This window comes from Callithrix jacchus, chromosome 15 (genome assembly GCF_049354715.1).
Source record: "Callithrix jacchus isolate 240 chromosome 15, calJac240_pri, whole genome shotgun sequence".
NCBI classification, from domain to species: Eukaryota; Metazoa; Chordata; class Mammalia; order Primates; family Cebidae; genus Callithrix; species Callithrix jacchus.
This window is the reverse complement of record NC_133516.1, coordinates 81,143,304-81,164,429: the sequence shown is the minus strand read 5'-3', so window position 1 is coordinate 81,164,429 and position 21,126 is coordinate 81,143,304. Positions and strand designations below refer to the sequence as shown.

The window sequence follows — 21,126 nt, the reverse complement described above, 5'->3', positions numbered from 1 at the left end:
GCAGCAAGCTCGGCGTTTTGCGAGTTAGTGGGTTCTGACAGCTACTTAGTGGCAGCATTAGGACTATAGCTACTGGAAACAAGGTTACAACTAATTCTTCAGTGAATTATCTCTGAAAATGGGGAAAGGATTTCATGGGTCAGCCACTGTTAGAGTACCTTTACAGAGTATGGGACACGTAAGTAGTTCTCTGTTGGACATAATAAAGAAGAAAATGTTTTTGTTTTTAAGATGTTTGCAATCCAATTATAGATACTATATATATGCATATATATGTATACACACACACGCACACACACAGACACACACACTGCCTTAAAAAAACTTCTAAGCCATATACAGATAAGTACATAAGAAAAACACACAGTATAGAAGCTCGAGGCATTACAGACCAAAGTATTAGAGTATTAATGTGCTTAAAAGAATTGCCTGTTAGAAATTACTTTGGAGTAACGTTTTGGAAGAGGGTGAACATATATGGGGGTGGGGTGGGGTGTGGATGGGGCAGAACGGATGTGGCAGGAAGCACATCAAATGTAGAGGAATGGCATATGCAAAGGAACTAGGCTATTTGTCCCTCTTTTCATAACTTTAAGGTCCATTTTGATGGTTTGAGCTTGTCTTAAGGCAGCATGTTTCCAGAACAGACACTTTCTCAGCTACCTCTAATTGAAGCTAGTTAGAAATGACTCAGTTTCAGTGTTATGATTCTAAGCTAGCTAAGACCTATTTGGGAGGTTTACTGAATTCTGGCACAGCCTCAACTGAGAAGTCCCTTGAGAGACTTGCTTAAAATTTAGCAAGCTCAAGTTTATTTTAAGGTGCTTATCAGGGATAAAGAAAAATTTATATCAGTGTACAAAAATCACAAGCATTCATATATACCAATAACAGAGTCAAAACATGAGTGAACTGCCATTCACAATTGCTACACAGAGAATAAATAAAATACCTAGCAATACAAGTAGCAAAGGACATGAAGGACCTCTTCAAGGAGAACTATAAAGCACTGCTCAAGGAAATAAGAGAGGACACAAACAGATGGAAAAACATTCCATGCTCAAGGTTAGGAAGAATCAATATTGTGAAAATGGCCATACTACCCAAAGTAATTCATAGATTCAATGCTATCCCCATCATGCTACCATTGACCTTCTTCACAGAAATGGAAAAAATCACCTTAAACTTAATATGGAACCAAAAAACAGCCCACATAGCCAAGACAATCCTAATAACTGGTACCAAAACAGAGATATAGACCAATGGAACAGAACAGAGTCCTTGGAAGTAACGCCACACATCTACAACCATCTGATCTTTGACAAATCTGACAAAAACATGCAATGGGGAACGGATTCCCTGTTTAATAAATGGTGTTTGGAAAACTGGCTAGCCATGTGCAAAAAGCTGAAACTGGACCCCTTCCCTATACCTTATACAAAAATTAACTCCAGATGGATTAAAGATTTAAACATAAGACCTAACACCATGAAAACCCTAGAAGAAAACCTAGGCCATACCATTCAGGACATAGGCATAGGCAAGGACTTCATGACTAAAACACCAAAAGCAATGGTAATAGAAGCCAAAGTAGACACATGGGATCTAATTAAACTTAAGAGCTTCTACAGAGCAAAAGAAACAATCATTAGAGTGAACTGGCAACCAGCAGAATCGGAAAAAAATTTTGCAAGCTACCCATCTGACAATGGGCTAGTATCCAGAATCTACAAAGAATTAAAACAGATTTACAAGAAAAAAAAAAACCCTATCAAAAAGTGGGAAAAGGATGTGAAGAGACATGTTTCAAAAGAAGACATTTATGAGGCCAACATATTAAAAAATGCTCATCACTGGTCATTAGAGAAATGCAAATCAAAACCACATTGAGATACCATCTCACATCAGTTAGAATGGCAATCATTAAAAGATATGGAGACAACAGATGCTGGAGAGGATATGGAGAAATAGGAACACTTTTACACTGTTAGTGAGAGTGTAAATTAGTTCAACCATTGTGGAAGACAGTGTGGCGATTCCTCAAGGATATAGAAATAGAAATAGCATTTGACCCAGTAATCCCATAACTGTATATACCCAAAGGATTATAAATCATTCGGTTATAAAGACACATGCATATATATGTTCATTGTGGCACTGTTTACAGTAGCAAAGACCTGAAACCAACCCAAATGCCCATCAATGATAGACTGCATAAAGAAAATGTGGCACATATACATAATGGAATACTATGCAGCTATAAGAAAGGATGAGTTCATGTCTTTTGCAGGGATATGGATCAATCTGGAAACCATCATTATCAGCAAACTGACTCCAGAACAGAAAACCAAACAGTGCATGTTCTCACTCATAAGGAGTGTTGAATAATGAGAACACATGGACACATGGAGGGGAACATCACACACTGGGGTCTGTTAAGGAGTGGGGACTAGGGGAGGGATAGCGGGGGTGGGGAGGTTGGGGAGGGATAACATTAGGAGAAATACCTAATGTAGGTGATGGGGGGATGGAGACAGCAAGCCACCATTTCACGTGTATATCTATGTCACAATCCTGCTAGATTTGCACATGTACCCCAGAACTGAAAGTATATATATATATAAAAAATTCCTGTCACACAATAGGCAAAATCTACAGCCAACAAAAGGGCCTCCAAAAGTAGGTGATGGAACCATTTAGCAAGGCATTCTCCCACAGAACCTGGCACTATTTGCTGTATCAATTCTCTATTTCTTTCTAATCAGTTTCAGAGCCAAACTAATGATTCCGTCTTTTATTTTTTGGAGACAGCCTGTGAAGTCGGAAAAGTCAGGTGCTTTAAGCACATAGTTAGGCAGCATGATGGTGGCACTTCAAAAGTTTTGTGAATCATGGGTATCTCCTCTGGAAAATGTGGAGATACCTGGTCAGTCTCTGGTACCCTCTTCTTGACCAGGTCTACCTGCAGAATGCAGCTGCAGCAGATATGGACTGGATCCATTAGTGCTCACAACAGAGGAACTGCTGCTCTGTGAATTCTGTGGGCTCTGTTGTGTTCAAAGGAAGCCAATGTGGTATTAGGTAGATTTCAGACCATTTGTCTTCATGTCACATTTGATAGCCATTCCTCATGCCAATTGACTCCTAGAAACAGATGCCAGAGGATGCTTTCTAGGGGAATTTGGGTTTTTGTTTTCCTGACTTTCTTCCCTGGAACGTTGGCTCTCCTAGTTAGGCACTAGACTTGCAGAGAACTTGGCCAACTTTAGGTAAACTGAGGCAAGGTCTGATTGTTTTTGTTTCATCCTCTTGAACTTCTCAAAACTTAGAATGTGCAGAAGCCCTTGATGTGTATTTTCCTGCCCAGATCTAGGCCTTTGTTCTCTACAGGTCCCTGTATGTAGTCCATTTCTGAGGTGCAGGTGATTGAAATTCGGGGTCTGTTCTGTCTGTGGAGCTGCAGGCAAGGTGTTTTTTTGCCTCCTGCTTGATTAACTTTGGAATGAAGAGTCAGCATGGTAGGTTGAGCCTTAGAAAGTCTTAAGGTGTAGAATTAATAGATGTTGTGGTTCCAGGTTTCTAAGAGGCATCTGAGATTCCTGCTCCTGCCTTGATATTAGGCCTCAATGCTTGTCTTTAAGCTCTAACTGAGCATCCTCAAGCAGCACTATAGTTTGTCTAAAAGTTGAGAGAGTTGAGCAGGAACACTGGCATATTGGGAGCAGGAGAGCTAAAGGAGCCAGCCATTCTTGCATGAAGAATGTCAAGGATTGCCTCCCAAGCATGGTTTCTGGCTGGGAGTTCCTTTTCTGGTAGATGAAGAAATCCCTGTTAAAATTCCATGTCTACAGGAGCTGGAGATGTGAGAGCTATTTCACTAAAGGGCCTAGAGTTGGCTAGGTTCAAAAGTTCATGGCATCTGCTAACTCAAAGTCTTCCCCGATAGAATCAGCAGACTCTGGGTCCCTTATGGAGCTTAAAGAGCATGGAATGAAACTTTGAAATCCATTCATGATAAGCAATGTGTCAGGGAAGGCCCAGATAGGTGGGCTGGGTTTCTATGCTTGGATCCATATACCATTTCCACTTTTCAAAGGGGATGCAACTATGGAGAAGCAGCAGCAGCATTCATTCCATAAGAACTCAGGCACTATTACCGTATGTATCATTACTTAGCATTTATAATAAAGGAAGAAGTCATATGAGGAGCAATAAATGAAGAAGTCAAATGAAGAATTCCCATCCTGGAGCACCAAGAGCAAGGTGTATAAGGAATCTCAAAACAAAATTCCTGGGAGTATGACCAGAAAGCTGTTACTCAGCATTCATCCAACATGTACTTAACTAAACAGAGGCCTGTGCCAAACACTGGTGTGGCTTATTCTTGATTCTGGGTCTAAGAAAGAATCATACTCTTGAAAGCAAGCTGTGTTAGTGGGACTTCTCCGGCCCATCAAGTTTAGGAATGTTATTATCATGTATCTTAGGAGATAGGTGGCAGGACCCTCTTTGGGAAACTCTCCAGTACTATAGAGTTTCTTTAGGACACAGATCTATTTAACTGGTTAATATACCAGCACAAAGAGGCCACTGGAACTCAAATTACATATTAAACTGACATTTCAGATATGCTTTATAGGCACTTTTGTGGAGTGTTCCACTAAAGGTTTTGGAGCCCAAGATGATTTCTTTTCCTTCTCCAGGTGATGAAGTGTTTTTGTTTTTATCTCTACCTCAGCAACACTGGATTTCTGCTTGTTTCTGGGGCTAGTGTTTCCTATAATTCCTTCATTCCTTCCTTACATGCAATGGAATTTTGCCTGAGCCTTAGAGGTAAGAGCTAACTGCCCTGCTGTAGCAGCTTAAGGCAAAAGGGGAAGTGGGGACTTTGCCTATGTCACCCAGTAGCAGCCTATCACTTCATGCTTACCTGTACCACGAAGATCTCTTCATGTCTCTTGCCTTGCTTCCAATCTTTTGTTTTGTTTTGAGACAGGGTCTCTGTTGACCTAGCTGCAGTACAGTGGTACAGTCTCAGCTCACTGCAACCTCTGCCTTCACAAGAAGAGGCATGATCTTCCTGCCTCAGCCCGCTGAGTAGCTGTAACTAAAGGTGCATGCCACCACGTCCAGCTAATTTTTGTATTTTTAGTAGAGGTGGGGTTTCACCATGTTGGCCAGGCTGGCCTCGAACGCCTGAGCTCAATGATCGCCTGCCTTGGCTTCCCAAAGTGTTGGTATTACAGGAGCAAGGCACTGTGCCTGGCCCTAACTCTCAATCTTTCTTGTGAGCATTTGGTAGAGGCCCAACTTCTTATGTCTGAGGCTCTTAGATATTCTAAATAGACATGCTAGCCCACACCTGGCCTTTAAGAATTTGCTAAAATTTTTTTTTATTTCTTCTTACCTAGCCACTTTTCTCTTCTGCTCTAATATAGATGAAATACTTCATTTCACAGATATAGAATCCTATCCCAGTTTACATGGTTGGCTTGACTCTTCAGCTATCTAATGGGCTGAAGAAAAATTATTGTTCTAGATTATCTGGCGTTTTGTTTGCTAAACTGGGGGCAACACTCCCATAATTTTTCTATATTTCTTCTTCAATTATATATACAAATATAGGAATTTTGAGTAGAATTTTACTGAAGTTAACTTTGGAGATTGTGCAACATTATACAATTTGGTATTTACATTCAGAAATACTGGTATCTTCCAGATTCTTTATGATATGGAGTCATGATTTGGTAACTGATTTTTAACTTAAATTCCATATTGTTTTAAACACAAATTGAAGTGGCTTCTAGTATTGAAACATATTTAAAGGTAAACAGGGAAATTAAAAATTATTAGGTTAGAACCAAATACTCAGAAAGGTACCTAGGGTTATAACAAAAATTAAACATTTTATTTAGCTCTGAGATTCCCAGGAGAAAGGACAAAAAGGAAAACAGTTCATTATATAGTTCTCATAGTTCAATAGAAAGAATGCATTTTTTGGTATGTAGTTCCTTTTAGAAACAGCAAAATAGAAAATGAGTTCAACCATTGTTTTATAGAAGATAGGGAAATGTCCCTCGATTTAGCATTTCTTTTCCTCACATTAATAAAGTCTGCACATTCTTAGGAAATAGGAATTTCAGATAATAAATATGAACAGTTAAAATAATTCTGACAAATTTTTCAAATCAAATATTGAAAATATTTAGTTAGAAAAAAAAACTTTACTTGGACAACAGCAGAAACAAAAGAAAATTCATACTTCATGTAAACAACAGAACACTATGCTAGTTTAGCTCTATAATAAAATCCACAGAAATCTGTGTGTGTGGCCAAGAATGAGGATACAGAGGAAAGAAAAAGAAAATTCAGATAGGTAGAATGTAACTCTTTACAAGTTTCGTCTGGAGAAGAATCTCTGAAAAATAAGAAGTTACGACGGCCCTAGTCTACCAACATGTCAGAGGCAGAACCAATGTAATCTCCTAAAATACGAGATTTATGTTATTCTTAGGATAACTCACTAAGGTGCTTTGGTTCCACTAATGAATAAAGTTTCTAATTCTACACTAAGCTCATCCTTCAGAACATCAGTCTCATCTCCAGATTCTTCCCCAAGCTTCTTCCACCAGGGTGCTTGTATGTGCTTCAGGGTAGTGAGATGGGCCTGCTTGGCCTTTGCTGCCACAGGCCTGGATCTACTTAGGAAGAGCTCAGGTTCTTTCCCTTCTGCCTCCTTCAGACTTGGTGCCTCTGTAGTAGACAGAAAATAAACAGATGAGCCAAAGAGTCCTAGGCCAAGCAAGTAGAAACTTGGAAGCTACAGAGCTGTAACTCTGCTATAGGAGGCAGAAACAGCATTCCAATTCTGAATGTATCACCACTGCTAACTGTGGATGCTTTTTGACTATTCAAAAGTTATAGCTGTGGTTGGTGGCAGTATCACCACCCTGGCTACTTTTGTGTTTTTTGCTTTTTTTTTTTGTGACAGGGTCTCGCTCTGTTGCCTAAGTTGTAGCACAACTAGCATGCCTAGCATGATCACAGTTCACTGTAGCCTCAACCTCCTGGGCTGAAGTGATTCTCCCACCACAGTTTTCTAAGTAGTTGGGACTATGCCACCATACCCAGCTAATGTTTTTTCTTTTTTGTAGAAAGGGGATCTCCCTATGCTGCCCAGGCTGGTTTCAAACTCCTCGACTCAAGCAATTCTTTGCCTCAGCTTCCCAAAGTGTTGGGATTATGTCCGTGAGTCACCATATTCAGCTCATTTCTGGTTTTGTTTGTTTGTTTGCTTGTTTTGGGTCAGAGTTTCACTTTTGTTGCCCAGGCTGGAGTACAATGGCATGATCGTGGCTCACTGCAACCTCTACCTCCAGGGTTCAAGTGATTCTCCTGCCTCTGCCTCCTGAGTAGCTCGGATTACAGGCGTGTGCCACCATGCCCGGATAATTTTGTATTTTTAGTAGAGATGGGGTTTCATCATGTTGGCCAGGCTGGTCTCAAACTCCTAACCTCAGATAATTTGCCTGCCTTGGCCTCTTAAAATGTTGGGATTACATGCATGAGCCACAGCACCTGGCCATTTCTGTGTTATAAAATAAGATGTAGATTTTTGTAAGATGGTTTATTTTAAGAACAGAAACTTTAATAGTAGAACCTCACTCTATAGATGAGAGGCTCAGTTTCAGCCATTTATCCAATTTAAAAATATACAATTCATAAGTAGTGGCCATTAAATAGAAAACAGTGGTCCTTTCTGTCCACATACACTAAAGAAATCCAAGAGGCTGACTGAAACATGGGCTTCATGGATGGGGTCTCTCATTAAATGGATCAGTGGTTGTGAGACACAGATAAATTAATTTTTGTAAAAGTACTTCATTAAAAATTATAGGTCAGGTATGATTGCTCACACCTGTAATCTCAGCACTTTGGGAGGCCAAGGTAGGTCAATCACGAAGTCAAGAGATTGAGACCATCTTGGCCAACATGGTGAAACCCCCTATCTACTAACAATACAAAATTAGCTAGGCATGGTGGCACACGCCTACTACATGTAGTCCTAGCTACTTGGGAGGCTGAGGCAGGAGAATTGCTTGAACATGGGAGGTGGAGGTTGCAGTGAGCCAAGATTGTGCCACTGCACTCCAGCCTGGCAGCACAGCGAAAACTCCATTTGAGAAAAAAAAAAAACATAAAATGCTCTACAAGTGAATGGCACTGTAACTATTGTCATCATCTACTTCTAAAATATGATGAAAAGCTTTTCAGATTACATAGTAAAAGATGGCTAGTAGGGCTCAGCATCTGAAATTATAACTTTGTCCTGATACATATGAATGATGGCAAGGCCTGGGGATGTAGGCAAGAAGGAGGTTATAAAATTGGCATCATTTGAAAAGACGGTTTGCTGGTCTCATCTACGTAGAAATTTCCTGAGGTTAGGGGATGAGCTAAAGATGCCTACTAATTGTTCCCTTCTGAAGGTTTTGGATGTCACAATCCTTACATAGGTTGTTCCTTTTCAAGCACATACTCATTAGCTGTTCAGCGTTGGTGCTGATTTGTGCCATCAGAGCTTCTCTGTGCTGCTGGGCTCGCTCTTCTAGGGCCCTGCCCATAAAATAGTGTTGCAGTCGTTCTTGAGCTTGGGCATGGAGCTCCCTACTGACCACATCTGGCATTGGAGAGCCCTGAAAACACAGGAGAGAAAAACTTGTCACAGAGAGGACACAGGTTATCAAAGTACCCAACCACTTAGTAGAGATTTTAGAATGCTTAACTGTCTTTCATTTTATCAATTGAATTTCATGATCAATGTCTACCTTGTATTCCTATGCAAGTATTAAATAGTCTCTTAAAAGTTTTAGATAAAAAATAATGGTGGAGAAGTTTTTTTGTTTTGTTTTGTATATGCTCATACGTTACTTTGTCAGACACTGTGGAATTCTGGGAGAAGAGAGAAGATTGAGCGATTGCAGTGAAAAATTACAAATGCTTTGGTAAAGACTGGCCTGGAGCCAGGTGTGTTGGCTCATGCCTATAATCCCAGCACTTTGGGAGGCTGAGCCGGGTGGATTACCTGAGGTCAGGAGTTCAAGACCAGCCTGGCCAACATGGTGAAACCCTGTCTCTACAAAAATCAGCCAAGCATGATGGCAGGTGCCTATAGTCCCAGCTACATGGGAGACTAAGGCGGAAGAATTACCTGAACCTGGGAGATGGAGGTTACAGTGAGCCGATAATCTCGCCATTGTACTCCAGCATGGGTGACAGAGCAAGACTCTTTCTCAAAAAATAAAAAAAAAAAATAAAAGACACTTGGCTGGAACAAGTGTAACAAAGCCAATTCCTTTGTTTTAGACCCCTTCTGAGAGACTGTCTTACTTCTTATCCTGTTCTTACTCTCAAATTTATCGAAGTCGTATGTTATAACTGCTTCTGGATTCACAGAACAAGGGATAAAATCATTCAAAGGACCATATTCTTTTGGCTAGTCAGCTAATTTAAGAGAAATTTAACTGATTAGTTTGGGCAAGGATGAAATAACCTTAACTTTGGAGCTGATAAAGATTCTGACACCACAACTTTCTCAGATATTCCTGTTTGTGATCCTTGATACAACCCTGTTCCACTAAAACCTTACTTCTCAGCCACAGGATCTTAAACCGCTGCACTAGAGTATGGTTAAAGAAGCATTTCAGAAAAACAGGAGTATGCATCAGAACTACATATAGTGTATTAAAAAAAGATAGATCAAAGACCTAAACATAAGAGCTAAAACTGTAAACCTCCTAGAAGAAAACACAGGAAAAGCATCATGACATTGGTTTTGGTGATGATTTCTTCATATGACACCAAAGCACAGGAAACAAACAAAAACAGAAAAATGAACTTCCCCAAAATTAAAATCTTTTGTGTGCCAAAGACTACTATTAAGAAAGTAAACTGGCAGTCCACAGAATGGCATAAAATATTTGCAAATCATATATCTGATAAGGGATTAATCCCCATAATATATAAAGAACTCCTAAAACTCAACCAAAAACAACATAATTAAAAAATGAACAAAATATAACCCTGTGGAAAAAAAAAAAAGACTTAAACAGACATTTCTGCAAAAAAAATAAAGGCCGATAAACAAATGAAAAGAGGCTCACAATCACTAACCAGAGAAAATGCAAGTTTAAACCATAAGATACAACTTCATATCTATTAGCTACTATCAAAAACAACAACTACAATGAAAATAACTAGTGTTGATAAGGATGTGGACAAATTGGAACCCTGTGTGAGACTGCTGGAAATGCAAAATGGTATAGCTACTGTAGAATACAGTATGGCAGTTCCTCAAAATTTTAAAAAAATAATTAGCATATAATCTAGCATTTTCATTTCTGGACACATATCCAAAAAATCAAAAACAAGGATACAGATATTTGTACACACATGCTCATAGTAGCATTATTTACAATATCCAAAGGGTGGAAGGAACCCAAGTTTTCACTGACAGATTAATGAATAATCAAAATGTAGTATATATAATGGAATTATTATTCAGCCTTTAAAAAGTAGAAAATTCTGACAAATACTAAAATGTGAACCTTGAAGACATTATACCAAGTGAAACAACCAAGTATGATTCCTCTCATGAGGTACTTAGAGTAGGCAAATTCATAGAGATAGAAAGTAGAATTGTGGTTGCCAGGAGCTGGGTCGTGGCAGAATGGTGAAGTAGTGTTCAATGGATATAGGGTTTCAATTATGCAAGATGAAAAAAGTTCTGAAGATGGATGGCAGTGATGGTTGTACAAACAATATTAATGTACTCAATGCCACCAAACTGTACATTTAAACATAGTTAAAATGGTAATTTTCACATTTTATCTATTTTACGACACTGAAAATAAATAAATTTTTAAAATATAGATACATGAGACCACACAAAACTTACTGTATCAGAATTTCTTGGGATGTGGGGGCTTCGGTATTTGTTATAAAGGTGATGAAATTTGTAAATGGTTAAAATCGTTAAAAGCAATATAGTCCTTTCTACAGAGCTTAGGAACTGATTATCTATTTGTTGGAAAGGAGGCATGCTTCTGTCTTCATTCTATCTCTGCTCACAGGAAAAAAAGTTTTCAGTTGTGGTTCTGCCTCTCTTCAATTCAGTTCTGGTGCTTGACTAAGGCAGGAGTTGCTAATATGATTGATTGTCACTCAGAAGATTCATTTGACATGTTTTATTGGTGGCCAGGCTGATTATTTTTAAAAGCTCAGGACCCCTAAATGTTTTTTAAGCATTTAGGTTAAAACAATTTTTAAAAAAAATACAGCTTTATTGAGGTAAGAATAACGTACACTAAATAACAAATATTGAAAGGGTACAGTTTGCTAAGCTTTGACATACACATACATCTGTGAAACCATCATCACAATCAAGATAATGAACATTGATCACTACCAAATTTCCTTGTGCCCTTCTGTAAACCCTTATCCTCACCCTTCACATCCGCTTATCCCGAAGCAACTACTTATCTCTTTAATGCTACTATAGATTAGTTTATATTTTTAGAGTTTAGATAAAAGAGATTATAAAGAATATATTCTACTCTATCTGGCTTCTTTCATTTAGCATAATTATTTTGAGATTCATCCATGTGTGCTTTTTTTTCAAAAAAAAATTAAACTCTAAGTAAGCAGAAGAAAGGAAATAAATATCAAAGGGAAATCAATAAACTAGGAAACAAAAGCAATAGAGAAAAATCAATGAAACTAAAAGCTGATTGAGACAGGGTTTTGAGACAGGGTCTCACTCTGTCACCCAGGCTAGAGTGCAGTGATGCCATCATTGCTCACTGCAGCCTCGAACTCCTGGGCTCAAGTGATCCACCTGCCTCAGCTTCTCAAAGTGCTGGAATTACATGCATGAGCCACCTTGCCTGGCCAGCGATTTATCCATGTTGTTCAGAGTATCAATTTATTCCTTTATACATGCTGAATAGTACTCCATGGTTCTAGTCTTTGGCTATGAGCATTCATGTACAAGTGTCTGTATGGACATGCATTATTTTTCTCTGGGGTAAATATCTAGGAGTGGAATGGCTGAATATGATAGATACATGTTTAATTTTGAAAGAAACTGTCAAACTGTCTTCCAAAGTACTTGTACTATTTTACATTCCAACAAGAGATGATTCTGCCACATGCTTGCTAACCTTTGGCATGTTCCATTTTAAAACTTCTAACAGATATGAAGTATCTTGCTGTGGGTTTTTTGAAAATTTATAAATTTTTATTAAGAAAATTGGGTCTCACTATCTTGCCCAGGCTGATCTCAAACTGCTAGGCTGCAGCAATCCTCCTGCTTTGGCCTCCCAAAGTGTTGGGATTACAGGTATGACCCACTGTGCTGGGCCCATATTGTGGTTTTAATATGCATTTTCCTTAGTGACTAATGATGCATTCCTCACTGACTAATGCATGTGTTTATTTGCTCTCTATCTTTGGGTGAAGTGTCTGTTCAAAGCTTTTGTCCATTAAAACAAAAACAACTAGCTCATATGTTTTCTTATTGTTGAATTTTGAGAGTTCTTTCTATATTATGGATATTGGAATTTTATCAGATATATGCTTGGCAACGATATTCTTCCATCTGTTCCTTGTTTCTTTAACTCTCTTAACAGTATCTTCTGAAGAGAAGTTTTAAATTTTGATAAAATCAATTATCAAATTTTCCTTTTTGAATCATGCTTCTGGTATTGTATTTAAGAAAAGGTCACAATATTTCTCCAGTGCTTCCTTCTAGCAGTTTTATAGTTTTAAGTTTTGCATTTAGGCCTATGATCCACTTTGAGTTAAATTTTGTATATGAAGTTATGTATGGCTTCAAGTTCAGTTTTTTTATGTATGGATAGCCAATTGCTCCAGTTTCTCTACTGCATTAACTATGCATCTTTATCAATAATTAGTTGTGTGTATATGTGCATTTATTTTTGGATTCAAGTCTGTTCCACCAATCTATTTTTGTATCTTTGTATCAGTATCAAAATGTTTTGATTTTATAGCTTTATTATAAATGCTATACCTTTATAATTGCAATCAGGCAATGTTAGCCCTCCAACTGTTCTTTTTTGCAGTTACTTAGCTATTCTATTCTAGGTCCTTTGCATTTCTATATGAATTTTAGAATCAGTGTATCAATTTCTACAAGAAAATCTGATGGGATTATGATTGTGTTGAATGACATTCTGTCTTGTTCCTAATCTCAGAGGAGAATCATTCAGTCTTTTATTATTGAACATGATGTCAGTTGTAGGTATTTCATAGATAACTTTCATCAGGGGGAGAAAGTTTCCTCCAAATTCCTAGTTTGTTAAGATTTGGTTCTTGGGGTGTGTGAGGTGTCAGTACTAGATGTATTTTGTCAAGTTCTTTTTCTGCATTTATTGATGTAATGAGCTTTCTTAGTGTGAGTCTGTTAATATGGTAAATTATAATAAGTGATTTTTGAAGATTAAACTAGCCCTGCATTCCTGAGATAATCTTTACTTGTTCATGATATATTAACCTTTCAATATGTTGTTAGATTCAATTTGCTTAGTTAACTATTTTGAGATTCATCCATGTTAGTGAATGTTTTAATGTTTAGAATTTTGAAATATATGGTCATTAGGAATATTGTTCTGAAATTCTTTGCTTGTAAGCCTTCTGGTTATGGTGTTGGGGTATTGCTGGTCTTATAAACTGAGTTGGGAATTATTTCCTCTTCTTCCATTTTATATGGAATTGGCATTATTTCCTTCTTATCAGTGAGGTAATCCAGCCATGCAAGTTTTCTTGTGAAGAGGTTTTTAGCTACAATTTAGTAGACACGTAGATATATGAGGTTATTCATTTTATCTCTTCTCAGGTGAGCTTTGGTAATTTGTTTTTTGAGGAATTTGTCTATTCCATAAAATTTGTTGTATTGATTAAGGTATTAATAGTCCCTTATTCTTTAATATTTGTAGAGTCTATTTTGATGTCACTTCTCTTACCCCCTGATGATAATTTGTATCTTCTTTTTCCTGATCAATCTGGCTGCAGTTTTATAAATTTTATTGATCTTCTCAATCAGCTTTTAGTTTCATTGATTTTTCTCTATTGCTTTTGTTTCCTAGTTTATTGATTTCCCTTTGATATTTATTTCCTTTCTTCTGCTTACTTAGAGTTTAATTTGCTTCTTTTCTAGTTTCTTAAGTTATAAGCTAAGGGTTTTTCTATTTTTGTTTTTCTAATGAGAAAGGAGGATCTGTCTATATTTTTGCTTGGTTTTGTCTGTTTTTTTAACAAGACAGTCTTGCTATGTTGCCCAGGCTGGAGTACAGTGGCTATTCACAGGCACAATCATGGACCACTATAGCCTTAAAATCCTGGGCTCACATAATTCTCCTGCCTCAGCCTCCCAAGTAGCTGGCACATGCCACTGTGCCCACCTCTCTGGGGTCTTTGATTTAAGTTTTCTTCTTTTTAAAATGTAGGTGTTTAATGATAAAAATTTCCTTCTAAATACTGCTTTTGGGGAATATACAAGTTGTCAAAGGTAGAGTTTTCATTCAGTTTGAAATACTAATTTCTCTTTTGATTTCTTTTTGAGCTCTTGGTTATTTAGAAGTGTGTTGTTTAGTTTTCATACAGTTGGTGATATAACCAGAGATATTTCTGTTATTGACTTCTAACTTAATCCTATTGTGGGCAGAGAACATACTTTGTATAATTTTTTTTTAGTTTATTGAGATTTATTTGATGGTATGGAAGATAGTCTATCTTGGTAAACGTTCTGTGTCCACTGAGAAGAATGTTATTTGGTGAAGTTTTCAAAAAATGTCAATTAGATCAAGATAGTATTGTTTATATATATCATATCCTTGCTGCTTTTCTCCTTGCTTATTCTACAAGTTGCTGAGAGGCTTATTGAAATAATTGTGGCTTTTTCTATTCCTCATCACAGTTCTATCAGTTTCTGCTTCATGTATTTTTTTTTTTTGAGACTGCGTCTCATTCTGTCACTAGGCTGGAGTGCAGTAGCATGATCTTGGCTCACTGCAACTTCCAAGTCCCAGGTTCAAACGATTCTCCTGCCTCAGCCTCCTATGTAGCTAGGAGTACAGGCATGCACCATGATGCGCAGCTAATTTTTGTGTGTGTGTGTGTGTGTGTGTGTGTGTGTTTTTATTTTTTTAGTAGGGACGGGGTTTCAATATGTCAGCCAGGATGGTCTTGATCTCTTGACCCTTGTCATCTACCTGCCTCAGTCTCCCAAAGTGCCAGGATGACATGAGACACTGTGCCGGGCTCTTCATGTATTTTTTTTATTGTGGTAAAATATACATAAAATGTATCATTTCAATCATTTTTAATTGTAGAGTTCAGTGGCATTAAAGTATATTCACACTGTTACTTGACCACTGCCACTATCAATTTTCAGAACTTTCGTATTTGCCCAAATTGAAATTCCGTACTTTTTAAATACTATCCTCTCACCCTAATCCCTGCCTTCTACTCCTGAAAACCATAATTCAGTTTTTTATTTCTATCAATTTGACTTCTCTAGGTATCTTAGATAAGTGGAATCATATAATATCTGTCCTTTTGTATTTGGCTTATTTCACTTAGCATGTCATCAAGGTTCATCAGTGTTGGCTTCATGTATTTTGAAGCACTGTCATTAGGTATATCAACATTTAAAATTCTTATGTGCTCTTAATTTATTCCTCTATATTTGTTCCACCATTTTTCATATTTAAAGTATGTTTCTTGTAGTCAACATGTAATCAGGCTTTATTTTTTATTTAATCTGTTACTCTCTGCTTTTTAATTGGGGTGTTCAGACCATTTTCACCTATTCTAATTACTGATACAATCACGTTTGAGTCTATCGTTTGTTTTCTTTTTGTCCCATCATTTTCTTTTATTTTTCCTCGTTTTCTTCCTTGTTTGATCAATCAAGTATATTTTATGATTTAATTTCATCTGTTTCATATGCTTATTAGCTACTTTATTATTAGTTGTTAGCTATAACTCTTTGTTTTATAACTTTTAGTGGTTGCTTTAGGGTTCATACTATACATGTTGAATTTATAAATCTATCTTCAAGTGATAACGTATCACTTCATATGTAGTGTAAGAACCTTTCAATAGCATAGCAGTCTCCCACTCATCCAAGGTTTCACTTTCTGTGGTAGAGTACAATAAGATATTTGGAGAGAGACAGAGAGACCACATTAATATAACTTGTATTACAGTATATTACTATAATTATTATATTTTATTACTGTGGTTGTTAATCTCTTACTGTATGTAATTTATAAATTAAACTTTATAATAGGTATTTATGTATAGGAAAAAATATCACATATAAAGGGTTTGGTACAATCTGCTGTTTTAGCCTTCCATTGGGGGTCTTGGAATGCATTTCCTGAGATTAAGGGGGACTACTATATACCCATGTATAGTCATACATTGCTTAATGACAAGAATACATTCAGAAATGTGCTGTTAGATGATTTTGTCACTGTGGCATGTCACTGAGTGTACTTACACAAACTCAAATGGTATAGACTACTACATATGTAAGCTATGTGGTACAGCCTATTGCTCTTAGGCTACAAATCTGTACAGTATGTTATTATACTGAATATTGTAAGCAATTTCAATGTAGTGGTAAGTATTTGTGTATGTAAACATATATAAACATAGAAAAAGTACAGTAAAAATATGCTATTATAATGTTATGTGTCCACCGTTGTACATACGGTACATTGACTGAAAATTCGTTATGCGACACATGGCTGTAGTTATTTCCAGTGCTCTTAATTTATTTATGTAGAGCCAGATTTCTCTCTGGTGTCTTTTCCTGGCATCATTTTAAACAGAAATGTTAAGTCTTTTACATCTTTTTTTTTTTTTTTTTTTTTTTTTTTGAGACGGAGTTTCACTCTTGTTACCCAGGCTGGAGTGCAATGGCGCGATCTCAGCTCACCGCAACCTCCGCCTCCTGGGTTCAAGCAATTCTCCTGCCTCAGCCTCCCGAGTAGCTGGGACTACAGGCGCACCACCATGCCCAGCTAATTTTTTATATTTTCAGTAGAGACGGGGTTTCACCATGTTGACCAGGATAGTCTCGATCTCTTGACCTCATGATCCACCCACCTCGGCCTCCCAAAGTGCTAGGATTACAGGCGTGAGCCACCGCGCCCGGCCGTCTTTTACATCTTAAAGAACTTAACATTTCTGATTTATATTCCCACCAACAGTGTGTAAGTGTTCCCTTTTCTCCACATCCTTGCTAACATCTGTTGTTTTTGATTCTGTGATAATAGCCACTTTAACTGGCATAATATGGTTATTTATTATGATTTTAATTTATATTTCTCTGATATTAATGATATTGAGCATTTTTCATTATGTTTGTTGGCCACTTATATGTCTGTTCATGTTTCTTGCCATTATTATTATTTTTTTTTGAGACAGGGTCTCACTCGGACACCCAGGTTGGAGTCAAGTAGCATGAACATGACTCATTGCAGTCTCAACCTCCTGAGCAGTGCAAGCAAGAAGATATCTGGCTTTAAACTACTGAAAGGAAAAAAAGTTGTCAACTTTGAATTCTGTACCTGGCAAAAAATATTGTTCAAAAAAAAACAAAACAAAACATTTTCAGACATATAAAAGTTGAAAGACTTGATCACCAGTACAGTTGAACTATCAAAAATGTTAAATCTTTTGTAAAAGATTTAACATTCCAGAAATGTTAAATTTTTTCTTTCTTTCTTTCTTTTTTTTGAGACAGAGTTTTGCTCTTGTTGCACAGACTAGAGTGTAATGGTGTGATCTCGGCTCACTGCAACCTCCGAGTCCTAGGTTCAAGCGATTCTCCTGCTTCAGTCTTCTGAGTAGCTGGGATTACAGGCATGTACCCCCATGCCCAGTTAATTTTTTCTTTTTGAGATGTAGTCTCGCTCTGTCGCCCAGGCTGCAATGCAATGGCATGATCTCAGCTCACTGCAACCTCTGCTTCCCAGGTTCAAGCAATTCTTCTGCCTCAGCTTCCTGAGTAGCTGGGACTACAGGCGTATGCCACCACGCTCAGCTAATTTTTTGTATTTTTGGTAGACATGGAGTTTCACCTCATTGGCCAGGCTGGTCTCAAACTCCTGACCTCAAGTGATCCACAAGCCTCGGCTTGCCTTAGTGCTGAGATTATAGGCATGACCCACTGCACCTGGCTAATTTTTTTGTAGTTTTAGTAGAGATGGGGTTTCTCCATGTTGGTCAGACTGGTATCGAACTGCCAACCTCAGGTGATCTGCCTGCTTCTGCCTTCCAAAGTGTTGGGATTACAGGTGTTAGCCACAATGTCTGGCCTAAATTCTTTTTATTTATATAGATTGAGGGAGTAAAAGTGCACATTTGTAAGCTCCTGCCCAGCAAAATAAATAATCAACAGTAAACAGCCTATAGAATGGGAAAAGGAAAAAGTAGTTGCAAGCTATACATCTAAGAAGAGCTCAAGTGATCCCCCACCTCAGGCAAGTAGCTGGGAACACAGACAAGCACCACTATGCCTGGCTAATTTTTAAAATTTTTTCAGAGACCAGGTCTCACCATGTTGCCTAGGCTGGTCTTGAATTCTTGGACTCAAGCAATCCTCCTGCCTTGGCCTCTCAAAGTGCTGATATTACAAGCATGAGGCACAGCAACTGGCTTTGCCCACTTTTTAATGGGGTTGTTCTTTTCTTCTTGAGTTGAGTTCCTTCTAGAGTCTAGGTATTAGCCCTTTGTTAGATGTAAAGCTTGCAACTATTTTTACCCATTCTGTAGACTGTTTACCGTTGATTGTGTATTTTGCTGGGCAGGAGCTTTCAATATAGGCATGTAAATGTGCCCTTTTACTCCCTCAATCTATACAAATAAAAAGAATTTAACATTTCTGGAATGTTAAATCCTTTACAACTTTAAGGATTTAACATTTTTGGTAGTGCAACTGAAGTGGTGATCAAGTCTTGTAGCTTTTGTATGTCTGAAAAAGTCTTTTTTTTTTTTAATAATATTTTTTGCTAGGTATAGAATTTTAGGTTGATAACTTTTTTCCTTTCAGTACTTTAAACCAAGATACTTTTTGCTTGCAGTGTTTCTTTTTTTTTTTTTTTTTAATTTTTTATTGGATTTTAGGTTTTGGGGTACATGAGCAGAGCATGCAAGACAGTTGTGTGGGTACACACATGGCAGTGTGCTTTGCTTTTCTTCTGCCCTTCACCCACATTTGGCATTTCTCACCAGGCTATCCCTCCCCACATCCCCCTCCCACTGGCCCTCCCCTTTTCCCCCCAATAGACCCCAGTGTTTAGTACTCCTCTTTCTGTGTCCATGTGTTCTCATTTTTCATCACCCGCCTATGAGTGAGAATATGCGGTGTTTCATTTTCTGTTCTTGTGTCAGTTTGCTGAGGATGACGTTCTCCAGATTCATCCATGTCCCTACAAACGACAGGAACTCATCATTTCTGATTGCTGCATAATATTCCATGGTGTATATGTGCCACATTTTTCCAATCCAGTCTATTATCAATGGGCATTTGGGTTGATTCCAGGTCTTTGCTATTGTAAACAGTGCTGCAATGAACATTCGTGTACATGTGTCCTTATAGTAGAACGATTTATAGTCCTTTGGATATATACCCAGTAATGGGATTGCTGGGTCAAATGGAATTTCTATTTCTAAGGCCTTGAGGAATCGCCACACTGTCTTCCACAATGGTTGAACTAATTTACACTCCCACCAACAGTGTAAAAGTGTTCCTTTTTCTCCACATCCTCTCCAGCATCTGTTGTCTCCAGATTTTTTAATGATCGCCATTCTAACTGGCGTGAGATGGTATCTCAATGTGGTTTTGATTTGCATCTCTCTGATGACCAGTGACGATGAGCATTTTTTCATATGATTGTTGGCCTCATATATGTCTTCTTTCGTAAAGTATCTGTTCATATCATTTGCCCACTTTTGAATGGGCTTGTTTGTTTTTTTCCTGTAAATCCGTTTGAGTTCTTTGTAAATTCTGGATATCAGCCCTTTGTCAGATGGGTAAACTGCAAAAATTTTTTCCCATTCTGTTGGTTGCCGATCCACTCTAGTGACTGTTTCTTTTGCCGTGCAGAAGCTGTGGAGTTTCATTAGGTCCCATTTGTCTATTTTGGCTTTTGTTGCCAATGCTTTTGGTGTTTTGTTCATGAAGTCCTTGCCTACTCCTATGTCCTGGATAGTTTTGCCTAGATTTCCTTCTAGGGTTTTTATGGTGCCAGGTCTTATGTTTAAGTCTTTAATCCATCTGGAGTTAATTTTAGTGTAAGGTGTCAGGAAGGGGTCCAGTTTCTGCTTTCTGCACATGGCTAGCCAGTTTTCCCAACACCATTTGTTAAACAGGGGATCCTTTCCCCATTGCTTGTTTTTGTCAGGTTTATCAAAGATCGTATAGTTGTATATATGTTGTGTTGCCTCCGGTGCCTCTGTTTTGTTCCATTGGTCTATATCTCTGTTTTGGTACCAGTACCATGCTGTTTTGATTACTGTAGCCTTGTAGTATAGTTTGAAATCCGGTAGTGTGATGCCCCCCGCTGTGTTCTTTTTGCTTAGAATTGACTTGGCTATGCGGGCTCTCTTTTGGTTCCATATGAAGTTCATGGTGGTTTTTTCCAGTTCTGTGAAGAAAGTCAATGGTAGCTTGATGGGGATAGCGTTGATTCTGTAAATTACTCTGGGTAGTATAGCCATTTTCACGATATTAATTCTTCCTAACCATGAACATGGAATGTTTCTCCATCTGTTTGTGTCCTCTCTGATTTCGTTGAGCAGTGGTTTGTAGTTCTCCTTGAAAAGGTCCCTTACGTTCGTTGTGAGTTGTATTCCAAGATATTTTATTCTTTTTGTAGCAATTGCGAATGGCAGTTCGTTCTTGATTTGGCTTTCTTTAAGTCTGTTATTGGTGTAGACGAATGCTTGTGATTTTTGCACATTGATTTTATATCCTGAGACTTTGCTGAAGTTGCTTATCAGTTTCAGGAGTTTTTGGGCTGAGGCGATGGG

General features: G+C 37.9%; 1 protein-coding gene across 9 annotated transcripts in view; it reads right to left on the bottom strand.

Annotated features, from left to right (window-relative positions):
* IQCB1 (IQ motif containing B1) overlaps positions 1–21,126 on the bottom strand; it is a 111,059-nt gene that overhangs the window by 25,927 nt on the left and 64,006 nt on the right. For 5 of the 9 annotated variants that reach the window (XR_013527599.1, XR_001907436.5, XR_001907437.4 and 2 more), the window contains one exon: positions 8,540–8,696. Coding sequence is in view for 6 of the 9 variants with exons in the window: in XM_017965189.4 (XP_017820678.2) it covers positions 8,540–8,696 (157 nt within the window). In the remaining 3 variants the exon portion in view is untranslated. Of the gene's footprint in view, positions 1–5,886; positions 6,754–8,512; positions 8,697–21,126 lie in introns of those variants that run through there. The other 4 variants (XM_054246050.2, XM_078351996.1, XM_008982348.5 and 1 more) reach the window with 2 other exon arrangements.